Source organism: Stegodyphus dumicola, chromosome 10, assembly GCF_044657685.1.
Source record: "Stegodyphus dumicola isolate Sdum_Otavi_A_Nest chromosome 10, ASM4465768v1".
Taxonomy (NCBI): domain Eukaryota; kingdom Metazoa; phylum Arthropoda; class Arachnida; order Araneae; family Eresidae; genus Stegodyphus; species Stegodyphus dumicola.
This window is the reverse complement of record NC_140777.1, coordinates 75,693,284-75,717,432: the sequence shown is the minus strand read 5'-3', so window position 1 is coordinate 75,717,432 and position 24,149 is coordinate 75,693,284. Positions and strand designations below refer to the sequence as shown.

The following is a 24,149-nucleotide window of genomic DNA, read 5'->3' as shown; positions in this document are numbered from 1 at the left end:
TACATATTTGTATGTATACGGAAATTAATTCGTAAATATAGCTCAAAAACGTCAAACGTGTTTCCTACTTGAGAAATGGTGTATATCAATGAATTTGTGTTGTAGTCAGTGAAATGGAAAATAATTTTCAATGTCTGAAATTTATCTGATGGAAATTTATAACGAGATAACCTTATTTCCTCCCAGATGTTTCATTAGGCAACTTTTCTGTGCCAATTGAGAATTTTCAAGTTTTCTAATGCTAACACTTCATTTTTCTTTCTTTAGTTCAGTCCGTTAAATATTTTGAATCTTTTTTTAATTTCTGACGCTGCTAATACATATTAGTTTTAAAGATTAAAATAGTAATTACATTGAAATCTCTTTTTAGTTCCTTATTGGGATTCAGCATGGACCTGTAAATACAAAATCTAGTAAATGCATTGTCAAAGGTATAAGCCATTATCTTTATTATGAATTTATCAAGGACAACCCCCGTTTTTATTATTCATGATATAAAATTATAGATGGATTCCGTAAAGAGAATATTTTAATGCATTGTTCTTATTAAACTACGTAATAAATTATTGTTCTCCTTTTAGTTTATTAATCATTTTATGAGTTTTAAATAAGAGATTATTTTTTAAAATCTTTTTTATATATTTTTTATTTAGTTCCTTACCGTGATTCAGTTCTAACTCGCCTTTTAATGAATGCTCTTGGAGGAAACAGCAAGACTGTAATGGTAAGCCATAATCACAAATTACACTATTGTTTATTAATCATACATAACAGTTTTGCACACTATTATTCACTATTATATTTACTCACTCACGCATTACTCATAGAATACTCATTTTATAATATTGGCTAAAAAAAATTATTTCTTATAATTTACATAGTCTACCTGAGTATCCAAATTTCATTTCATCTTTTGACGGTAAGTACTTGCGCAATAACAGGTGACCAATCAATTTGAAGATTAGTTTACATGTAGACCAATCCATCTTGATAGAAAACACCACTACAACTTTTAACGAGTATCTCTGGGGAATATATTCAGTAGTCTTCTCTTTCTTTTTTATCAACTCTGAAAAAGACTTTTAGGTGGGTAGTTTTTTGCGTGTGTTTAATCCTCTTAAATGCGATTATCCTCAAATATTATCCAAGCTTTGTCTAGGTTTCGAGCCCATACCCATCGAAATTGTAGTTGCTTTCATTCGTAATAATGAAATACTGAGATTGATTCACATTTATGATAGCAAATGACATAGATATGCTCATATTGATAGCTCTCTCGTTGATGCCTTCTGACTTCTTTCGACTGATGTTTCCCCTTCAAGAAAGTGAACAACGGAGCAATTTGTTCAAGGTGCTAATATCCATCTCAACAACATTTCCAAAGAAACGAGAAAGTACGAGCAAGTTGATTGACTCTTCTAAACACCCCAAAATTTTAGGTAACGAATCTGCTAGAGTGACCCCAAGAGACTTTAGAAAGGGTTACCAGGAGATATAAAAGTAGAGCCGAAAATTATTGCTTCTTGTTGTGTACATTTTGTGTTCGAACAAGATGTATCACTTATAGTTTTGCCCCATTGCATCCGTATTTTATTTATCTGAAATTAAACATAGTTGACTTTGATCATTTTTCCCACTTTTCGTGATTCTTAATACAGTATTATTTGTTCTCTTCTTTGCTACTGTAAATTTCTTTGCTGCATCGATTAATTATAACTTCATCCATTCTAACGTTAGGCTATTAGGAGATGGACTTGTCACAAAATTGGTCCATTTACGTCACCAGTTCCCATCGTATTTCTAAGTCTTAATTGTTAATTCATTTACATGTGACAGCAGGATAGATAGTAAGTTCACACTTCTGAGATTGTAAAATGACTTTAACGCCGAGAACGATTAAACATTTAAAATCACATAAGAAGGTCAAATTTTCCGTTAGTTATTAATGGATATACAATTAAGAATCCATCCGACATGACAATTCTCGAGATTACATGCCTTTGGAAGAGCGCTTTTCTAAAATTTTATATAAATCTTGATAAAATTATTTATACTGGAATTACTTATTAAGCACGAAACATAAAATAAATATTATTTATATATGCAAGAAGCAAAAGAAAATAGATAATATTTAGACATGTAAGAAACTGATTGGTCAATTGTAAGTAGAACATTATAATATAAAAGAAAAAATTCTTTATGCATATTTAAAGATAATACGTAAGTTCGTAGAGACATTTAGAAATTTTCACTAAATTCTTTATTTATTTAAGGATAATACATAAGTTTCTAGAGTCATTTAGAATTTTTCGATGTCAGTAATTTGAAGAAATACAGAACTGCCCTCGTCGGAATTCGAATACCGGGCCTCCTGAGCACACGTCGAACGTGCTTCCAGTAACACCCCAAAGGCATTCGGAAAGGAGGGAGAAAATACCTTATACATTATAAGAAGCACAACGTTAAGTGTTACACTAGCCTCTACATTTGTAAATATAACAAAATGAAGCTCAATTAAAAAATGTTTAATCTAAAAATATGCAAGTAACATTAGATACTTAAAGTAATTCACAAAAATGTAAAAGAAATAAGAACACAGAAATGCACTGAGCTAAGAAATTGTAAAAATGTTTTAAACATTTAGAAAGTAACATATCACTATTTTAGTAAAAGATCCTTCATACAGAAGTGACGGTAAATATACTAAAATTCTTCCATATCTTGAAGCAAAGAAATATAGGCTTTGATATCACATTACGGGACATTCACCTTTTTCCACATCTTAGGATAGATATATAACGCGCATAAAGTGTTAACATGTTATATATAATATGATTTGGTTTATAGATCATACCAAATGCCCTTTATAAGCCAACTTTTATATATCACGAGTACAAGTGCTTAATAGTTCATAACCATTTTATTGCTTATTTTACTTGAGAGAGGAAATATATTTAGGTAGATGAAAATTTCTTACTGCATTGTACAGGGGATCTCTAAAGGTCGTTGCCAAACTTAACATGTTGATCTGCCATACCGTGACAAACAAGATTTACATAGGAGCTTGTGTCCGCTAGAGGGCAGAGTTCGCAGGCTTGTGGGAGAATGGGAAGCGCTTAGAGAGGACATTGCAGAAGAAGGATAAAATCGGTCTACTAAACTCAGAATTGCTCGATATGCGTTACCTGTATGGTGTAGCGGATAGAAATGGAGAAGCCGCGGTAAAGATGTACTTTGAGCGCCTTCCAAGCAGACATCAAGCAAGTCGAGTTTTGTTTGAACAACTGCATGACAGATTGCGTGAGGCAGGAGCTTTCTAAGTATGCAACCGCATCGGTTGAGAACGCACTACACGCACACCTATCGTAGAGGAAGCTGTGCTATGAGAATTTGAAACGAACCCGCAATTATGTATCCGAGCAACCGAACGCGTTTTGCGTGTACATCGTTCCAACGTTAAAAGCATACTGCGCTACACACCACCACGTTAATATGAAGACACGCTACACCCCTACCACGCCCAATCAATACAGGCATTATGCGATGACGATTATCCTGAACGCGTTGCATTCGCAGTCTGTATTTGCATAAACGGGTCGCACAGCCGGATTTTCAAATTGTGGATTTAGTTTCCGGATAAAGCCTCATTTACACGGGACAGTGTCCTGATCCTGTGCAACAGGCACGTATTGAGCGCATAAAAACCCAAGGTGCACACGTGCCCATGGAAGTCAACAACGTGGCCCCATAAGCATTTGGGCTGGTAATATCGGAGACATGTTAATTTACGTTTACCTACTGCCTCAACACCTCGACTGGAAGACCTATTGTAGTACTTGTTTAGATAGAGTGTTGCCTTATCTGATGGTTGACGTTCCAGAAGCGACACGTCGTAACATCTGGTTTCAGCATTAAGGAGCGCTGGCACATTTTAGTAGCACTGTGTGAGAGCACCTTAACAGGACATATCCTGATCGTTGAATTGGCAAAGGTGGACCAGTCGCATGACCATCGCGATCCCTCGACGTGACTATCTTGGATTTCTACCTGTGCGGATAATGAAGTCTATGGTGTACAAGACGACCTAACATCGGACTTGGATCTCGTCTCCAGAATCGTGGAAGCGTTGGTACGTATCCGTGACACACCTTCACGTGCCTGAACAGGCACGTGAATGTATGCGTCAACGCTATGAAGCATGCATTGCGGCGAATGGAAGGAATTTTTAACATCTGTGATTTAACCATGTTCTTTAATAAAAGTCATATTAACACCTCTTCCTCCTCCTCTACGCCTGCAAACATTGCCTTTTAGCGGTCTCCGTTCTCATTTTTGGACACAAGTTCCCATATAAGTCTTGTTTTTCATAGTATGACAGACCAGCATGTCAAGTTTGGTAATGACATTTTGAGGTACCTTTGAGGTAGATACTCTGTATAAAAAGCTCAGATCTTTCCACATGTCACTGCATTTACATTTATGGCAATAAAACTAGTATGTAAAATGCATTTGATTTGCGTTTTATGTCATCGCACTAAACATGCAGACATAAAATGATTAAGAAAATCTTAATTAACAAAATTATCATATTTAATCGACGTACATTATAATCGGAATCCCACTAAAATACATTGTTAAAAATTTAAAAGACTTTATAAATTCCAATCAATTTGAAATTTAAAAAAACGGAAAATATATATACAGGGGTTGGACAAAAATATGGAAACACCTTTAAAAAAACATGTTTCTTTACTTAATATGGTGTAGGAAACCCGTTGGCATCAAAAACAGCTTGCAGTCTTCTCGGAATGGATAAATACAGTTCCTGTATGTTTGCAAGGGAATATTATACCATTCTTCCTGCAAAACGGTGGCAAGTTCAGATAACGATGTTGGCGGTGGATAACGAGAACGCACTTTCGGTTCCAATGTAGACCACAAAGGTTAGATAATATTCAGGTCTGGTGACTGTGGTGGCCAGGGAAGATGGGACAACTCATCCTCGTGCTCAGAAAACCAGTCCTGGACAATGTGAGCTGTGTGAACAGGGGCTTTGTCGTCTTGGAAGACACCATCACCATCGGGGAACAAAGTTTGTACCATGGGATGAACTTGATCGGCCAAAATGTTCACATAAGTCTTGGCAGTCCTGTGCCCTGACACAGTTATCATGGGGCTAGCAGAGAACCACGATATGGCTGCCCAAACCATAACAGAAATCCCGCCATGTTTCACTCTTGGCAACAAGCAGTCTGTATTATAAGCTTGAGATGGCGTTCTCCAGACATAAACTCGGCCAGAAGTGGGAAACAATGTGCAAGAAGACTCGTCAGACCATATTACTCGCTTCCACTGCTCTATAGTCCAGGGTTTATGACTTAAACACCACCTTTTCCTGTTACAGGCATTAGCATCACTGATGAGTGGCTTCTCAATTGCAGCACGGCCAGCAATTCCCTGTTTATGAAGCTCCCTTCTAATTGTTTTGGTACTCACAGGGTTCGGTAACACAGCATTTATTTCAGCAGTAACTTTTGCAGCTGTGGTCTTCTTATTTTTCGTCACAATTGCCCTTAATGATCGTCTGTCACGATCACTCAGGACACACTTTCGTCCGCGCTGTGATTTAGCAGATGATGTTTTTCCGCTTTTCAAATATGCGGAATAAATCTTCGATACAGTACCTCTTGAAACACTAAACACCTCGGCTACCTTGCTTACGGAAGCACCTACCATACGTTCTCCAACAATTTGCTCACGTTCGAAGTCTGTTAACTCTGACATAATGCAATGACAACCTCACATAACAGTACTCCGACAACAACTGAACTGTTTAGCACATTTACGAAGTTGTATAGGTGACGTCAGTAGTTAAAAACGCCAGCGCCACCTACATATTTCATTAAAACCAATCTTTCTTTTCGAACATGAATTTCACAAGGTGTTTCCATATTTTTGTCCATCCACTGTACCTTAAATAAAACATTTTAATTTCTTATAATTTAAGGCATATTTATTTTTAGATAGCATGTATCAGCCCTGCTGATATTAATCATGAAGAAACGCTCTCTACTCTGCGGTATGGTAAGAAATTTTTTAATTACATCTCCTAGAACATATTATCTTGAGCTTCTGAAATAATAATTTAGAATGATTCTTTTAGCTGATCGAGCCAAACAAATCAAAACCGTTGCTACCATCAATGAAGATCCAACAGAAATTCTCATTCGGGAGCTGAGGGCAGAAAATGATAAACTTAAAAAGATGTTAGAAAGAGGTGTGATGAATGTGCCTATCAAACCTGGAATGACAGATGATGGTAAGAGCTTTCAAAGTCTAAGTTCTGCTAAGAAATTATATAAATTATTATAAATACAATTACACAGTATAGTCATAAAATTTTATTTAATCAATTTATGAATTTTGGGTACGTGATTAGAAATGATAATGTGCCATACACACGGTTTAAATTTTATGAAGCAAGGTATATTCGTAAATAAAAGTATACTTAATAAAATTAAAATATTATGATATTTCTTTGGAAATAATATACAGGGTGTTTCAGAACTATTGTTCAGAAATTCATGTGGAGGTCTGACACACGATAACAAGCAATAATTATATACGAAAAGTGGGTCACATGTGCAACCCGACGAGCTGAACGTCTTGAAAGACAGAGAGACCCCAAGATAGACTGTAAATACTGCGGATTTATTTAGGTATTTTAAAGGGACTATTTGAGAAGCCTAGTTTATGAAACAAGACTTAGACTTGATGGCACACGTCGTTGCTGTAGGTGGTGCTGTAGATGAGGTCGCAATTTCGAACGCCTGCTTTAAGAGTTTCATTTCAAATACCACTGTTGTGTTGTAAACTCTTTTGTGTCGAATAAATCCTCATGTTTTGTTGCCTGTCTTAAGTCCCTGTCTCTGTCTTCGTGGGCGTGTAGCGTTTGCGCATGCGCTTGCCTCTGTCTTTGTGGACGTGTAGCGTTTACACATGCGACCTTGTGTTCCTCTATGATTACTGCCTGTTATCCTGTTCCAGACCTCTATGTACATATCCGAAGAATAGTTCTGAAAATCCCTATATAATGTTAAATGTTTAAAAATATATATGTATGTAACGAAAGTGCAAAATTAAAACCAGACTAGTATTACTTCCTTATGCGAAGTATAAAGGAAGTATTGTAATCGCGAAAAGTTTCAGGCAGCATATTTCAACGAAAATATCCATTTTGACCGCTATCGAATGCAATTTAACGATGTTTTTGCGTGATATCTGTGCTTAAGGACAGAATAAAAGACTCGTTTCCTCCAAAAAAATTATAAAACTGCTTTAAAATTAATTCTGAAGAGAATTTTTCGTGACGTCTGTACAAACGTATGTATCTCGCATAAGTCAAAAACGAGTAGCCTCAGAACGTTGAAATTTTGTATATAGGACTACTATAACATGTAGATGTGCACCTCGTATTTTGGTTGCAATCGGCCGCAACAAACGTATATAAATATATTTATTTATATTGCCACTCTGTAACCCGGCTCAGTGATCTGTTTCTTTACTCGTATATGTTTGTAAATTGTACATTTTTTGCTTTAAAAATCATTGAATTATGTTGTTCTTATCTTCCGGTTACGGTTTTTATGACTTTAGTAAATTTGTATGGAATATTTTTAGAATTATCAACAATTTTAAAGTTGTTTAAGTGCCACTAAGCCTAATAATTGTTTTGATGGCGGCTATTGCCTGTTCACATTTGAAACAACAGACTAGTGGATTTGTTGCCAATCTAGAGAAACTTAGCTTCGCAACAACAAAGATAATGCCTTCATTTATTATTGCCAATTAAATCATGCTTAATCATTTCTGGAAATTTTTCGAGGAAATAAGTGCTTAAGATTTACTTCGTAATTTTTAATATAGATATTTTGAGTTTTTATGTATTTTTGCAAGTGAGAACTGAATTAATTGAATAAGAAATACTCAATCGTTTGTGAAAAACTGTTTCTTTTTTGTTTTGTTTGCTTAATTTCTTTTATACATCCTTCTAGCTTTATTATAGTATTTGAATAGAACATATGGAAACGATTAGATAATTCTGTTCTTTAAATTATATAAATTTTTGTGCATTCTGAGTTATAATACGAACGAAATATAATACTGTTAAGTGAATCTAGCGCCAGAGTGTCGCTATGGTAAACAAATACTAGAGTGAATATTAAAGAATGCATTTATTCTATTGTGGTTTATGTGCTGTCGGAGAAGTAGATTTAATTCAATCCAATAAGTTTAAATGAAATGCAAGAAAAAATGCGTATAATTTAATATTCCGTACAAGAAAGTCATGTGGTGTACACATCAGATTTTTTTTTATTTAAAATAAAGCATTAAATGTGTAATTTAATACAAAAAAGTTAATGTAAGGTCTCCTTAAAAAACGTTACTGCCAATCAATGAAGTTATCATATGAAAGCAAAATCAATAATATTTGATTTAACTTAACTTAAAATAAAGATATCGTTTTAAAGATACGAAGTTGTATGATATAAGAAATTATATGATGTAAGAAATACGTATACGTTTATATCTTTACGTTTATATATATACGTTTAAAACCAGAAATTGTTTTGTATGGGAATTCGTCCCAAATATTAAAAGTGGTATCGGTATTTATTAAAAATTTTGAAATACGAAGTTAATGAACAACAGAAAGATCAACTGAAATTTTCTTCGATAGATAGAACGTGTGGCAGGTATTACAAATCAGTTCACTGCTTTCTTAAGTAAATACCAATAAGTCATTATACTATGCAAAATATAGAGGTGAGCTCGAATGTTCTTTCATAAGTCTTGGTTGCTTCCAAAATTCTACTGTAGTTTACATACAGTAGGATTTTAGTGGAATTACAGTAGAACTATAGTGGATGGTTAAGCTTATTCCTAACCTAATACCTTCTAAGACGTCAAAACTAACTTTGGACTGCTTATCCTCATATCTAACGGTTGATCCAGAGGTTACTTGCAGAGATGAATAACCTACCGCCTAACACTTCTTAGCTCCTAACACACAAGATAGGAGTCAAGTTAAAATCTAAGGCGAACGTTATTAGTGACGACGTGTTGAGTAATGCAATTAAATATAGGAAGGAGCTAAACTTTCAAACTTCTTGTCAACTTACAAATATACCTACTACAGTTAAGACACAATAACAAGCCCAACAAATACTAATTCAGAAGTCAAACAACAAAAATCAGCGTTAGTTTGAAAATATGATGATTTTTGTTGTTTGAATTCTGTAATAGCTACTACAGTTTAGAAAAATTACAGCAACAAAACTTTCCCAAAATATGAGACGCTCTACCATAGAAATGAAACTAGATAACTTTCTAACACTTAACCATACTCTGCAAAACCCACAGTAGCTCTAATTACTGCTCAGCGAGCAGATTCTGCAGTAAGACGACAGTACCCTGGGAACAGCAAGTTCCAGATTGTTTGATTAAGTTTCACCTGCTGCTTGAGACAAAGAATATTGGAAATAAACATAAATGTCAGTAAAATTTTAATTACAAATTTCACATTTCTTTTTTTTTTTAAGCGAGAGCAGTCTCTGATCGATTACTTTTCGCATTTTAATGAGAGATAGGTAATCTTTACATTTTGGCAGATAGGGCGGGGGAAATGGGACTATTCGCCGTAGCCGTTGGACCGTTTCCCCGTGATATACAGTGGATGGACAAAAATATGGAAACACCTTGTGAAATGCATGTTTGAAAAGAAAGATTGATTTTAATGAAATATGTAGGTGGCGCTGGCGTTTTTGACTACTGACGCCACCTATACAACTTCGTAAATGTGCTAAACAGTTCAGTTGATGTCGGAGTACTGTTATGTGAGGTTGTCATTGCATTATGTCAGAGTTAACAGACTTCGAACGTGGGTAAATTGTTGGAGCACGTATGGTAGGTGCTTCCGTAAGCAAGGTGGCCGAGGTGTTTAGTGTTTCAAGAGGTACTGTATCGAAGTTTTATTCCGCATATTTGAAAAGCGGAAAAACATCATCTGCTAAATCACAGCGCGGACGAAAGTGTGTCCTGAGTGATCGTGACAGACGATCATTAAGGGCAATTGTGACGAAAAATAAGAAGACCACAGCTGCAAAAGTTACTGCTAAAATGAATGTTGTGTTACCGAACCCTGTGAGTACCAAAACAATTAGAAGGGAGCTTCATTAAACAGGGAATTGCTGGCCGTGCTGCAATTGAGAAGCCACTCATCAGTGATGCTAATGCCCGTAACAGGAAAAGGTGGTGTTTAAGTCATAAAGCCTGGACTATAGAGCAGTGGGAGCGAGTAATATGGTCTGACGAGTCTTCTTTCACATTGTTTCCCATTTCTGGCCGAGTTTACGTCTGGAGAACTCCATCTCAAGCCTATAATACAGACTGCTTGTTGCCAAGAGTGAAACATGGCGGGGGTCTGTTATGGTTTGGGCAGCCATATCGTAGTTCTCTGCTAGCCCCATGATAACTGTATCAGGGCACATGACTGCCAAGACTTATGTGAACATTTTGGCCGATCAAGTTCATCCCATGGTACAAACTTTGTTCCCCGATGGTGATGGTGTCTTCCAAGACGACAAAGCCCCTGTTCACACAGCTCACATTGTCCAGCACTGGTTTTCTGAGCACGAGGATGAGTTGTCCCATCTTCCCTGGCCACCACAGTCACCAGACCTGAATATTATCTAACCTTTGTGGTCTACATTGGAACGGAAAGTGCGTTCTCGTTATCCACCGCCAACATCGTTATCTGAACTTGCCACCGTTTTGCAGGAAGAATGGTATAATATTCCCTTGGCAAACATACAGAAACTGTATTTATCCATTCCGAGAAGACTGCAAGCTGTTTTGGATGCCAACGGGTTTTCTACACCATATTAAGCAAAGAAACATGTTTTTTTTAAAGGTGTTTCCATATTTTTGTCCAACCCCTGTAGCTTGCCGTGTTATATTAAGTTGATTTAAATTAATAACTCTGTTTAGTTTAATAATTTAATTTAATTTAACAAGCATTTTATATAAAATTTTATACAAGATGATATATAAAGGGTTTTTATCTATAGTTTTATACAAATACACCGTTACACATGACTTATTAATTTTAAGAGAGTAATGTGCTGGCAAGATTCCAAAGTAATTCCGTTTTGCCTTCACATTTTATAAAAATGTAAATTTCCTGCTTGTATGAGTGATTTCTCTGAACTAGGCGATTAAAATTTCAAGAAACTTTGGCGAATTATGTAAATATTGTAATCGCATAATTTTAAAATTGATAATATATCTTCTGTTATATCAGAAGTTTATCCCCAGTTCTCTTTGATATTGACATAATTTTCCAACTATCTATGTGTAATTTTTTTATATCTCAGAAATAACTATATATGTTACAAGCAACCTTTATTAAGTATACGAAAGGTAAATGGATTTATTAAATTAAGTAAATTTAACACGAATATAATACGGCAAGATATAATATAGTCATATAAAGAAAAATATGTCTTGACGGCGAAACATCCAGACGGCGAAACGACCAGCTGACGAAACGGCGACGGTGAAAAGTCCTAGACCCGGGGTGGAGGTATTTGTAGATTCGTTCCTCTTAATGTCCACATTCCTGAAAACCAACTGTAGCAATTATGGCGTTCTGTCTTTCTCCCCTTAAAGGCTTTGATTCAATTTAATGACGCTATGTAGTATTCAAAATAATTCCAGCAATTTTATTCCTAGCATGAGTTGATGCAAAAGACACAACTAAATAGAAAGTGATATGAGCACTATACAAATTGCCCCAATATAAATAAGGTGAGGACAAGTCTGATGAAGCCTGATGTTATATGCCTAATCTTCCTGTTGAAAAACTTTTAAACCAGTGAATTTCAGACTCGTTTCCTTCTTTTAAATCTTTTTATATTTCTAACAAGATTAAAATTTAATATGTTTTTCGCTAACTAGTGCGTAGTAGATTTCAAGCCCTTACTAACCTGTGTGAAATAATTCATTTCTAATCATAGCATGTTAAACTCACATTCTTGAAATGACGGTACATCTTTATACCTAATCCATTCACGCTTAGATTATTAAGCTTTAATTTTATTACGAATAAAAGTAAGATAATACGTGATTTGTTACATTTCAAGACTTTTTCTTACTTTTTCAGAGGTCGTGAAACACAGAAGCAGGTGGGAAGAAGAAATGAAAGCAGCCATGGCTGAAAATGAAAGAGAATTACAACAAATTAAACAGACATACGAAGAGAAATTACGATTAGCCCGCCAAGCTCAAAAAGCGGTGAGTCAAAAGAGATTTCTGCTTATAAATTTAAGCTTTTCGGCCAAAATAATCATAATTTTAGCTCTACTAAAAATATAACTCGTCAGGATGTTTTCACTCTGCACTTCTTCCAACTAGCGCAACTAGATGATATTTGTCAGAATTTCATCATTCTATTATCGACCTTCTCATTTGAGTAAAGAGTAATTTATTGAAGCTTACAGCGTACATATAATTATAATTTTTCGCACCTTTAAAAAAATTAGAAAATGTCTTTTAAATTCCATTTACATGCATATAATAGACATTAAATGCAAAAGAAGAAGTGAGTAGCTTAAGATACTCTATATAAGCAACATTTTGAATGTTACTTCTAAGGCCTTATTTAAAAAAAAAATGCAAATGCGTTTATAGCCTAAAAGTATTGACTTTAATACTTTAATACAGATTTAATAATTTTCTTGTTAAATGCTTCCTTATAATTTTCTCCCCTAATTTCAAATCTATCATGTACATTTCCATCACCAGGATAATTCAATAATCGCATGAAGGAAAGCAATAGCAACTATAATAGTTAGGAAGAATGATTTCATGTTACAAAAGAAACTGTGTGTGATAGGAAATATTCTGATTGCACTTTTATAAAGAGCACACTAAAATACTTAAGAATGCATGAATTATGTATTTCGCAAACTCGTTTCTTTTCCAATAGTTCTCATATAAATCAGCACATGAAGTGCATCAAAATCAGCTAGTGCGTTTAAGAAATCCTATATTTAACACTCTAAGCGGCCAGGATTTTCGCTAAGAAAATGCAAATTTCCCAAAACTACTATGAGAACAAGTTATTTTTTTTAGTTTAATGTAAAAACTCTCATGGTATTTCATACCTGGATTTGTTTTATTTTGATATATTGTTTTAATTTCTTTGGCATATATTAATATGCACGTATATATACGTTCTTACAGATATCACAAAAAATATTCTAGGCCGTATATATACGGCGTCGCCGCTTGAGGATTATGTGTATTCAAGTGAAACTGTGTTTGTTATAGATTTTTTAGATTTCAAACATAAGTGTAAATATTTTCATTTGACAGCATTACATGAAAAAAATAAAAGAAACATAACGATAAAAATGAGGAAACATAATTTTAATATTATAAAAATGTCTGCAGGTGAAAGAAATATTTTGAAAGGAATAATTCCGTCTTCGTAAAGCTCATACAATAGAGTATAAAACAAGGATAAATTATGCACTTAATAAAATGACCGCTAACGAGTGTTATTTATATTTGACCTTAATTTCATTAACTCTGTTGTGCATGCAGAAAGGAACTATGGCATAAAGAATACTTATACACTGATGAAACTTCCATCGTAGAAATTATCCACGGATAAATAAAATATATATATGGATGCTGAAATTATTTTAAAAGCACAAAAATTATGAATTTAGTGCAAATATTACAAGAGGTTATTGAACTTACAAAGGGGAAGCCTGAATTTTCTGCGAAATCTTGTGAAAGTTTTGTATGCATCACATAAGATTCAACTTGACAATTAATTTCGTAACCATGTTTCCAAACTCTTGATATGGTCATTCTGTTGCACTTGAATTGATTTCAGCTAAATTAATTGCACCTTTCGGCAACTTTTTCTTAGGAACTCTTTATTTTCACGTTACTTTTACAATGTATTGATAATCAATTGAAATAAAACAATTGATTTCGATTAGTGGATCAATTTAGAAAAATAGTTATAATTCGCAGTAATTACGCTAACCTAAAATTTGAAAGATGTGTTAAAGCAAATACAGTGGAACCTCGAAATACGAATTTAATTCGTTCCAGAGGGCTCGTATAGGAATTTCTCGTATCTAGAAACAAACTTCCCCACTGAAAATAATGGAAATCCACTTAATCCGTTCCGCACCAAAAATATCAACATGAAAATAATTTTTTCTATTAATTAACACTGGTAAACAATATAACCGTAGTTTGCCTTTATGATATCTTACGACACCGAACGCCTTTTAACTGCTTCTCGTCAATCACCACCAACAACAGTTTCTCAACATCTTCTAGGAGTTTTAGATGGTTCTTGAAAGTAACGGTAACCTCTTTGGCTACATAAAGTTTCTTAATTTCTTCTTGTTTCTTCAGAAAAGTGTAGATAGTCGATGTCGAAAGGCCGTAAGTCTTCGTCAATTCCGTCACTTATACTACGCTTGCATTTACCTATGATTTCTTTCTTAATTTCAACAGCCACGGCCATGGCTTCCTTATTTTTCTTTGCCGCACTATCAGATGTAATAAACAAACAATAATAATGTAATAAACAATTAACTTACAAGCGTACAAATACGTAGATCAAAGAACACTGAGTGATCTGAAGAGGGGATTTCCAGAGTCGAGCCGGATCGCGAAATGGCGTTATGCATATCAACAGCCTGCTCATTGCCCAGACGAATTTTTTGCTCATACTTTCCTCGTATTTCGATTTTCTCGTATATAGAGGTGCTTGTGTCTCGAGGTTTCACTGTACCAGATGACATGAAACATTGATTTTGACTGAAGGTTTCATAATTTTGAACTCCAATATAACTTACAACTGCATTCGCCGATCTCTTTTAAATATTCTCTTTGTACCATTATTATGGGATATGGGTGATTAAAATAATAATATTTAATTACCATTTTGTAAAATATGCAGATTTAAAATCAGAAGAGAAATAATTATTTTTCTCACACAGAGAACAGTATATGGTGGTTAAATTGAATCAGATAACCGAAATTAATCGCATTTAAGAAAAACAATCTCACATCAAGAGTTGATCACACTTGGGAACAACCTTCATTTTTTGTGAGTGAAAATAAATAGGAGGTGAAAATGAAAAACAAGAATTCAAACTCGCATCGCCGCAAAGAATAATGAAAATAAAACTTTTATAGGAAGAATTTTACATTTAAATTCCGTTTAAAATAAAATTTTAGAACCAAACCCGTAATTGAAATTATATTATTACTAAATTTAAAGGAAAAACATAAACAACTTGTTAAAAACAATAAATAATAATAATAAACAATCACGGTAGGAAAACAAATTATTACACGAAAAGCAGGCTTATTCATACAAAATGTATGTTTCTTCCTCTTTAGTTTTAAAAATAATGCTTATTTTGTAAATTCTTCTAATGATTAACTCATTTCATTGCAGGATGAAAACAGAGCGAAACTTGAAGAACTTAAAAAGCAGCATCCTCATCTTTCAAATCTTAATTTTGATCCTCAACTGTCTGGAAAAATTCTACACATTTTAAATAAGGGAGCAAATACTATTGGAAAAGAAGATAACTCTGATATTATACTCTTAGGGCCTAGGTATGAGCATAGAATAACACATTTATTTCCTGAATTCCAAGTGTATCGATTTAATATAGCACTGAATATTTCTAGACAAAAATCATTGCAAGCTGTATTCATTTCTTGAAATTCTCGCAAATATTTACTGAATAAGGCATCCTTTAAATATACACCACTGCATTATCTCTTATTTTATTTTAATTTTTAAATTCAGAAAAGTCACTTTATACCAAATGCCTTCTTATTTCATATTTGCTTAATCACTGGAAAATGTAAGGACATATTATAAGAAAAGAGGAGAGAAGAACTGGGAAAAGAAAAAAAGAACTTTCTAGAAATTATAATTACCACAAAAAGAAATCAAAAAGTGAAACACGTAATATTTCATTTGAATTATTCTAAAATCCTTAGCTTGTGAATATTTCTTGATTGATGGTCCGAGTAATTAAAAAAATGACAGAAAGAGTAATTTTTTTTTAAATAAAAAAAGTATACAGTGACTCAAAATCGCAAGTATCATATTTCATTTCATCCATGATTCTCCACAAAACTAGCGGAAAGTTGAATTTTTTCCCCACATTCATAATCGAAGTAATTCCTTATTGCATGCTTTTTGCTCCGGCTCTCATAATTTTCTCCATATATGAAGTGAATACAAGGCAGTTTCTCTTAGAAAGTTTCAGTTTGTAAATTTGATAACCCTTGTGTGCTTTTCCATATTCAGCTGACTTAAACTAAACTTCATCACTATTTAATGATTAATTTTTATTTAATGCCTTTATGAGTTTAATTCATTTACTTTTGAAATGGAATGATAATCAATTGCGTTTCACAGTTAAAGTTGGAAAAATATTTCAGGTGTCATTAAATCAAGAATTATTTTGTTATCATTAACTAATAGTAATTAAATCAAAGAGAAATCTGCAATATAGTCATCCCCTAATGCACACTGCTATCACAAAAGTGTAGGACAAACTACTTCAGTTCAATCATAAAATGAAAAATATATGAAGTGCATTGGAAAATCCCTATGCTCAAATTTCATGATAATGTAGCTGTTACAATATTCATTGTGAAAATTCTAAAATAATACACTATATTGTCTCACATCGTAACGATCAATAAATGATATTCTTTCTTTTTATGTGATGTGTTAATAATTGAATTTCATTTCTGTAGCATTCAAGAAAACCATGCCATCATTCATGTACATGATGAAGGGCAGATCATAATTGAGAAAGGTTCTCCAGAAGCAAGGATTCTGCTAAACGGTGATCCAGTCACAAGCCAGTCGGTTTTGAATCACAATGACAGGTTCAGTATCGAAATTAGAATATTATCAATTTTAATACGATTCATTAAATCATATCGAAATTCGCAGGTATGTGTGTATGCTGTATGTAATATTTTTTAATATCTGCATCGCAATGCATGGTGCTTTTCGGGAAACGGAAATTATGAAAACGTACAGATATGTTAACTTGCTTGATTGAATTAAACACGTTAAAAAAGCATATATCAAACTTACTTAAGTATGACTAGCTTGGGGGTTGAGAAATGAACACGAGGTAAGAAATGTAAATTTTGCTTTGCTGTGAATAAAAAGTGAGAAATGTCAAATCAAAAAGAATAATTAGCATATAAAATGTATCATAAAATGAGTATCAATTAATGTTGCTGGAAGAAATGCAATAAAAGTCCTTATCCGACCTTTATTTCCTCAACAGTTTGCTTAAGACGTATCGCACATAGCACAAAACATTTTTGCAATATCATCAAGATGTTCGCGTTTAAAGAGCACATCTTCAGAATATCCTGAAATATCTCCCTAACCTCCTAAACACGTCCTCTAGAGAGCTTAATGTCACGTCCCAGGATATCCTCAGGACATTCAGTTTCAAAAATGTTTTAAATCAAGCAAATGTTCATGCTTGGCTATATTTAAATTTGAAAAATCAGTTTTATAAAAATTATGAAATTTAACTTTTTATGCAGTCTTCCAGTCCCTATATGTAAATTTTAGAAAATGTTTTCCTCATTATAAAAATTTTAAATAATAATAATAATATAATAAAGAAATGTTTGATTCCTGAACGAAACAAATTGATCAGATATTTAATTTCCAAATTTGCAATACTTGATGGCATTTTTGGATCTTGACAGGTCGGTTAGTAAATAAATTAGAATAGCTGGATGTTACTTTTTTTAAATACCATTCGATGATATTCTTTTCTTATTGAACAGTGTGTAATGTTCTTTGATTTATAATGTCGTTACAAATGGTATGCCAAAAAAATTGTCAGATAAGTATAATTTAAACGTTTTTAGATGTCATAAATACATTATTCATATTCTCGTGAAATTTCATTCCATATCGTAATTAAAGTTCATTAACTCACACTTAACTAACACACTAACACAATCACTTAAAGGCACGTTTTAGAAATTTCTTTGTTTTTATGTGAGGCAGAGAAAAGGATTCGCCATTTTGCAGCAAAAGGCTATACTCTGCTATTTATCAAAGAACATCTCATTTCCAGGAAAGTCGCTGAATGCGCATTTTTCCAGAATTAGAGTTTGTTAATGATACTTTCACAAGAGCTAAGAAAGACGTGAACTCATGAAGATGCCGCTGTGCTCTCATGGCGTTTGGCTAAGGACACCACCTGTTCTAAATTTAAATATGTGAAAGATAACATCCAATCCAAATTTTTGTAAGTATGAAAAGCACCAATTGTAAAACATATTAAGGTACTCGGAGGGATCCTTGGAGGCCTGGCGGTGTGTTGAGGTCCATATAGTTAGTGCAGTTGGATTATATCCAGATCACCTATGGTTACCCATTGGGTGTCCACTGTACTTCAACCTGACGTGACCTGTGGTAAGCGAGTCGATTGCCATAGACTTGTGAGCGGGCTTCAGATTCCGGAGAGCATATTTCACAAGTGCACATCTGTGTAGTCACCGAGGGAGTGGCTTCTAGGATGAACCAATGAGCATCCAGTAATATTTCTGTCATGTCACATGACCTTTCGCATGTCCGCCACATAATTTTCTGAACAAAATAACTAAAGCATCGTCGATTGCTTCTGAAACTTTGCATTGCGAAGTTAAATCAATTATAGGAATTTCTGAAGATTTCACTGTAAGGATCTTAAGTTTTACTAACGTTTATTTTTATTTTAAATCTTTACTATCACTTCTTATTTTCTACTTCCGGCCAGAATTAAAAGCTTTAACTTATTTATGCAAATTTGTCTGGCGAACGCCAAGTACTTAAGTGTGGCTTTTTGCCAAGCAAGAGAGAGGAAGGAGTTAGTCGAAGCAGGCCGCTTGCCTTAGCAGTATTACTCGGTTGCTGGTTGCCTTCCAGGCCAGAGGTTTAATCCTCTTGTTAATTTTAAACGTATTGTAGTGTTAACAGTTCTCTGTACTACATACGGCTTCCTGTTAATATACGGCCAATCTTCCACGTAGGCCCTTGTTTATTATTCCAAATTTAAGTTAAAGTTTAGTTAATATTTTTATATTCTTACGTTCAGACCACAAGTAGTTGGTCTCTGTATTCCGAAGTACGGAAATTATTGTAAAGAGTGAAAAATAAAGGGTTTCGTATACCCTTCCTGTGTATCTTGTCTACTTCCCACATTTATTGGACATAGCTTTAGTAAGCTCCCTGTTCCGAGTCAGGTTCGTGAATGTTCACAAAGCAAACAAGGCGGAACATTGAACCTGCTTGAATCACTCACTACCTGCTTGAAATAAATGCAAATACATGTTGGATACTTCGCAAAAATATCGATGTGAAATATTACTTAATAAGCGGTAAATAAAATGAAGAAAGAAATATGTGATGAAGACCTGAGCCCAAATGCAATCTTTACATAAAATTATGCGTATGAGAAAAATATTTACACCAATTATATATGTAAATAGAAGTCAGCACTTTTTATTGCAGTCTATATGAAAAAGATATTCTATAATAATAACCAATGCAGAATTTTATTCTAAGTGAACTTTACTAATTTGTATTCGAATATATTTAGTGTGTTAAATTTCACATTTAATAACTGCTAACTCTTAAATGTAGTGTGTACACAAGAATTACTCATGAAACAGAGTGAATTTATTGTATCCACAACGAGTATATTCAATTTATTCACATATCATTTTTAATGTTAACAATGGATATAATCAGATCATATGTATTCTGAATCTTACACTTTAAAATCAAAAGAATTCGAGCACTGAAATAAGAATTAACACTAGATTCATTGTAACACTTTCAGTCATTCTCAGCTCAATTAAAAAAAATATGCACTTGAATTCTTTTAATCCACATAATATGCCGTGAACATCAATCCTAATATTAATGCGTGATAAAAATCGCGAAAGTGAAATGTCAGCCATTAATCAAACTCAAAAAAACGAAAGCACTACGAGATTTTCTACTATTACGCCATATATTTATAACTGCGAAACAAATGCAAATTAAAGCGTAAACAACATAGGCTCACATGCATGAAAATTTAACGTCAAGAGCAATAGCAGCTCATTGGTCCATTTTCGAAACCCCTCCCTCAGTAGCTACGCTGATGTGCACTTGTGAAATATGCTTCCGGAGATGGTATGGTTATTTGAAAGTGCATAAGGTCTTTGAAACATGGAAGCATTTCAAATACTTTCTAGACCATAGATTCCCAACATGTTCTTTATGGATCCCAGGGATCCATTACGACCTGCAAGCGGTTCGTGTTAACAAAAAAAGTATCGTTACATAAGATGTAAATAAGGGTCCCGAAGTCTGGATCGCATTTGTATGAAGAAAATGACGAGAACTTTCATTTATTACTCATTTAAATAGAAGTACGCTGACTGTCAAAAGAATTATGTTTTTTTAATACTACAAGTTTTTACTGTAGTATTAAAAAAACATAATTCTGTTACAAGTTTTTTAATATTTTTAGAGACTGCTTTAGAGTTTGGGGACGATAAAGATCTCATATTAAAAGAAAATTTAACCGAGTGGAAACTAGACAATGCTTATTTACCAGATTTGTTTACTAAATTTAATAAGTTACCTTGCAATTACAGGATGGAAGTCTAAATTTAGTTTAAAAAAACAACTCCATCATTATAACTTTTCTTCTCAGAATTAACCTACTGAAGCAAAAGATCTGACGGGGGTTCCCAGTTTTCCAATTTGCCACAGACATACTACCAGGATAATGACGTTAGGCTGCTTTTAATATTTAAATGCCCTTCACACAAATGTTAATATCAGGCTTGCGGATGTTTAGACACTGAAAATAGCACAGTGGATTAAACTCCTATGGAAATACCACAGCTGATTATCAATTCATTCGGGACACTCTGAAGAATTGGATGTCATTTTACAAGATCTGATTATAATAAATACTAATGAAGAACTTGAAGTGTAGTTTAAGAAGGATATCAGCAACTCTAGCTTCAAAGCGGCATACATGTTATTTATCCTGCATTATGGACTATCGCAAAAAAGGTTTAGAGCATTAGGTTCATTCCTCCCATTAAAAGCATCGGTTTTTTTTTTGTGTACCTATTTTATGCAAGAATGTTGCGAGATTTGTATTTTGTGCCGATTCGATAACTAAACGTATATGAATAAAACATCACATATTTTTCATTGCAAAACTTCTCTACAGTAAACCCTATCAAATCAACCGTATCAGTAGCTCTGTATCAGCTGTCTAAAACATGGATGAATTTGATGAATTTTTAAAACTTCGGTATAAATGCAGCGTTCCACTCAGTGCAAATTTTTACCTGATATTTCTCACTGGTAAGTAAATTTCGCCTTTGACACGGGATGACATCTCTATACTTTTACCTTTCACGTATGTGTTCTGGCACGCGTTGGATGAAACTTAACCTCAGTTTCATTCTGTTTTAAGCGATCGATTGTAAACTGCCTGACTGGTTTTGGAACGACCTCTAATAAGGGATGTACGAAAAACAGGAAATATTGGCAAATGGTCTACGGAAACAAAAAGTTTCAGAACGTCTGAGCGTAGTCTGGAGAACTTGGCAGAAAGAGAGGAGAAATAGAATACCTTTGGATGAGGACATTAGAAAACTCTGCGATGAAGCGGGGAATGCTTGTATTGTCACCTGCAGAGCACCTAATGCTAAAAACAACACTATTATAATTGTCATCTCTTGGACACAATAAAATTCGTGGATCTGTTCTGCTTATCTGTTCAAATTAGGGGGACTGATAACAACATCAACACATGTGAACATACAATGAAATACAGGGACTATTCTTCGGATTATTACTACCGTACGGAAGCAAATTTCCTTCCATAAGGCTATCAGGTTCAGTGTTTCTCTTTACTTGCTTTGGGAACATGCAAAGACCTGACTCGGAACAGGGAGCTTACTGAAGCTATGTTCAATAAATGTGGGAAGTAGACAAGATACACAGGAAGGGTATACGAAACCCTTTATTTTTCACTCTTTACAATAATTTCCGAACTTCGGAATACAGAGACTAACCACTTGTGGTCTGAACGTAAAAATATAAAAATATTAACTAAACTCTAACTTAACTTTGGAATAATAAACAAGGGCCTACGTGGAAGATTGGCCGTATATTAACAGGAAGCCGTATGTAGTACAGAGAACTGTTAACACTACAATACGTTTAAAATTATCAAGAGGATTACACCTCTGGCCTGGAAGGCAACCAGCAACCGAGTAAAACTGCTAAGGCAAGCGGCCTGCTTCGACTAACTCCTTCCTCTCTCTTCCTTGGCAAAAAGCCACAACTTAAGTACTTGGCGTTCGCCAGACAAATTTGCATAAATAAGTTAAAGCTTTTAATTCTGGCCGGAAGTAGAAAATAAGAAGTGATAGTAAAGATTTAAAATAAAATAAACGTTAGTAAAACTTAAGATCCTTACAAGGCAACAAAGAAAATGTTAATATTGAAAATAATATTCGTGATGCTCACTTATTTGCAAAACAATACTTTTCTCCAAATGCTTGTGGCTGCCCAGTTTCAGTCGTTTACTTAGCATTCTATAATCTCTCTGTATGAAATTCGGATTTTTTTAAAAAATTGTAGAAATATGCTTATTCTGGTACTATTTGCTATTGCTTTCATGTGGAACGAACTGAACTGAACCTCACAATATTTCCTTTTTTGGTAAGCAGGTGGAAGTGTAATTAAAAAGATTATGTCTGAAAATAATGTTTTAATGTAAAAAAATAAAATTCGTTGTAATACTTTTAATTTTAATACTTCTTGAAATACTTTAAAAAATATTTATTATCACACAAAGCTGCTTAAATTTTCGTTTGCTCTAATTCTAGAAAATGTACTTTTAATTTTAATAAGACTTCATGATATAATATTTAGTGTCTTATAGCTGATCTTTTGTTTAACACTAAAAAATATGAAAACTGTTTCATATGAGTTTCTGTTAGTTTTGATAATGATCCAGTATGATACCTAGAGAGCGAAAAAAAATAATAATCGTTTGCGAAGCAAACAATCTAGTATTTATCACGATAATTGGTTTGTGTTTTTTATATACTACCTTAAAAGTTAAATGATTAGTTAGTTCCAAAATTTCTTTACACTGCATATATGCGAACATGATTAACTTTTATTGAATGTAGACTTTTATTACAGTTTAGAATTATAATTTGCAAAACAAAAGTTCCTTTAAATAATTAAATTCAAGTGCAAAAAAATATATATTTAATCAAATCCAACTTTATAAGATTACAACTTCACATGATTTTACCATATTTTAGAATTATGTTTGGAACGACGCAACTGTATATATATCAAGACAGTGAAAAGGCAACGAGGGGCAGGAAATATCCAGAAATCACTTACGAAATGGCTCAAGAAGAAATAGCTGGAAAAGCTGGAATTAATATTACAGATGATAATTCTAGAGGTAATTCAATTTTAGAGGTAATAAAACGAAATTTAATAGCATAAAATAATTAAATTTAAGAAAACTGTACACCTGTCTACAAAATTAATCCAAGCAGATATCGATATGGAAAAACAGACTAACAGTATTATACTAATAAAGTCTTCTGGTATTTCCGGTAAGTATAAAATATAGTAGCTCAGATGCAATAAAATACAAAAATTGCTAAAGCAGTTATATTCCATTTATGGCCAAAAGTTCATTGCAATAAACATAAATTAAATTTAAAGGTAGATATTTTTTCGAAAGAGTTATAAATGTTTAGCTATTTACAAGATCCTATATACTATGTTCCTTCCAATGGCATAGCTTCTAATTTTAACCCTGCAATGGAGGGGCCGGCGTACAGAGTACGCTAATGCCATCTTTTGGGCTGTAATTTATTGACAACCCCTTCCTGAGCTTCCTCCCTTCCTCTACCCTCCTAGAAACATTTCATGAGTGCAATGCACCTGG

At 33.7% G+C, this 24,149-nt stretch overlaps 1 protein-coding gene across 1 annotated transcript in view; it reads left to right on the top strand.

The window, feature by feature from the left end:
- LOC118181369 (kinesin-like protein KIF28) overlaps positions 1–24,149 on the top strand; it is an 89,110-nt gene that overhangs the window by 27,610 nt on the left and 37,351 nt on the right. Inside the window, exons 8-14 of the mRNA XM_085825082.1 lie at positions 654–724; positions 6,024–6,084; positions 6,164–6,319; positions 12,224–12,354; positions 15,557–15,720; positions 16,882–17,016; positions 23,506–23,654. Coding sequence (XP_085681208.1) covers positions 654–724; positions 6,024–6,084; positions 6,164–6,319; positions 12,224–12,354; positions 15,557–15,720; positions 16,882–17,016; positions 23,506–23,654 — 867 coding nt within the window. The remainder of the gene's footprint in view (positions 1–653; positions 725–6,023; positions 6,085–6,163; positions 6,320–12,223; positions 12,355–15,556; positions 15,721–16,881; positions 17,017–23,505; positions 23,655–24,149) is intronic.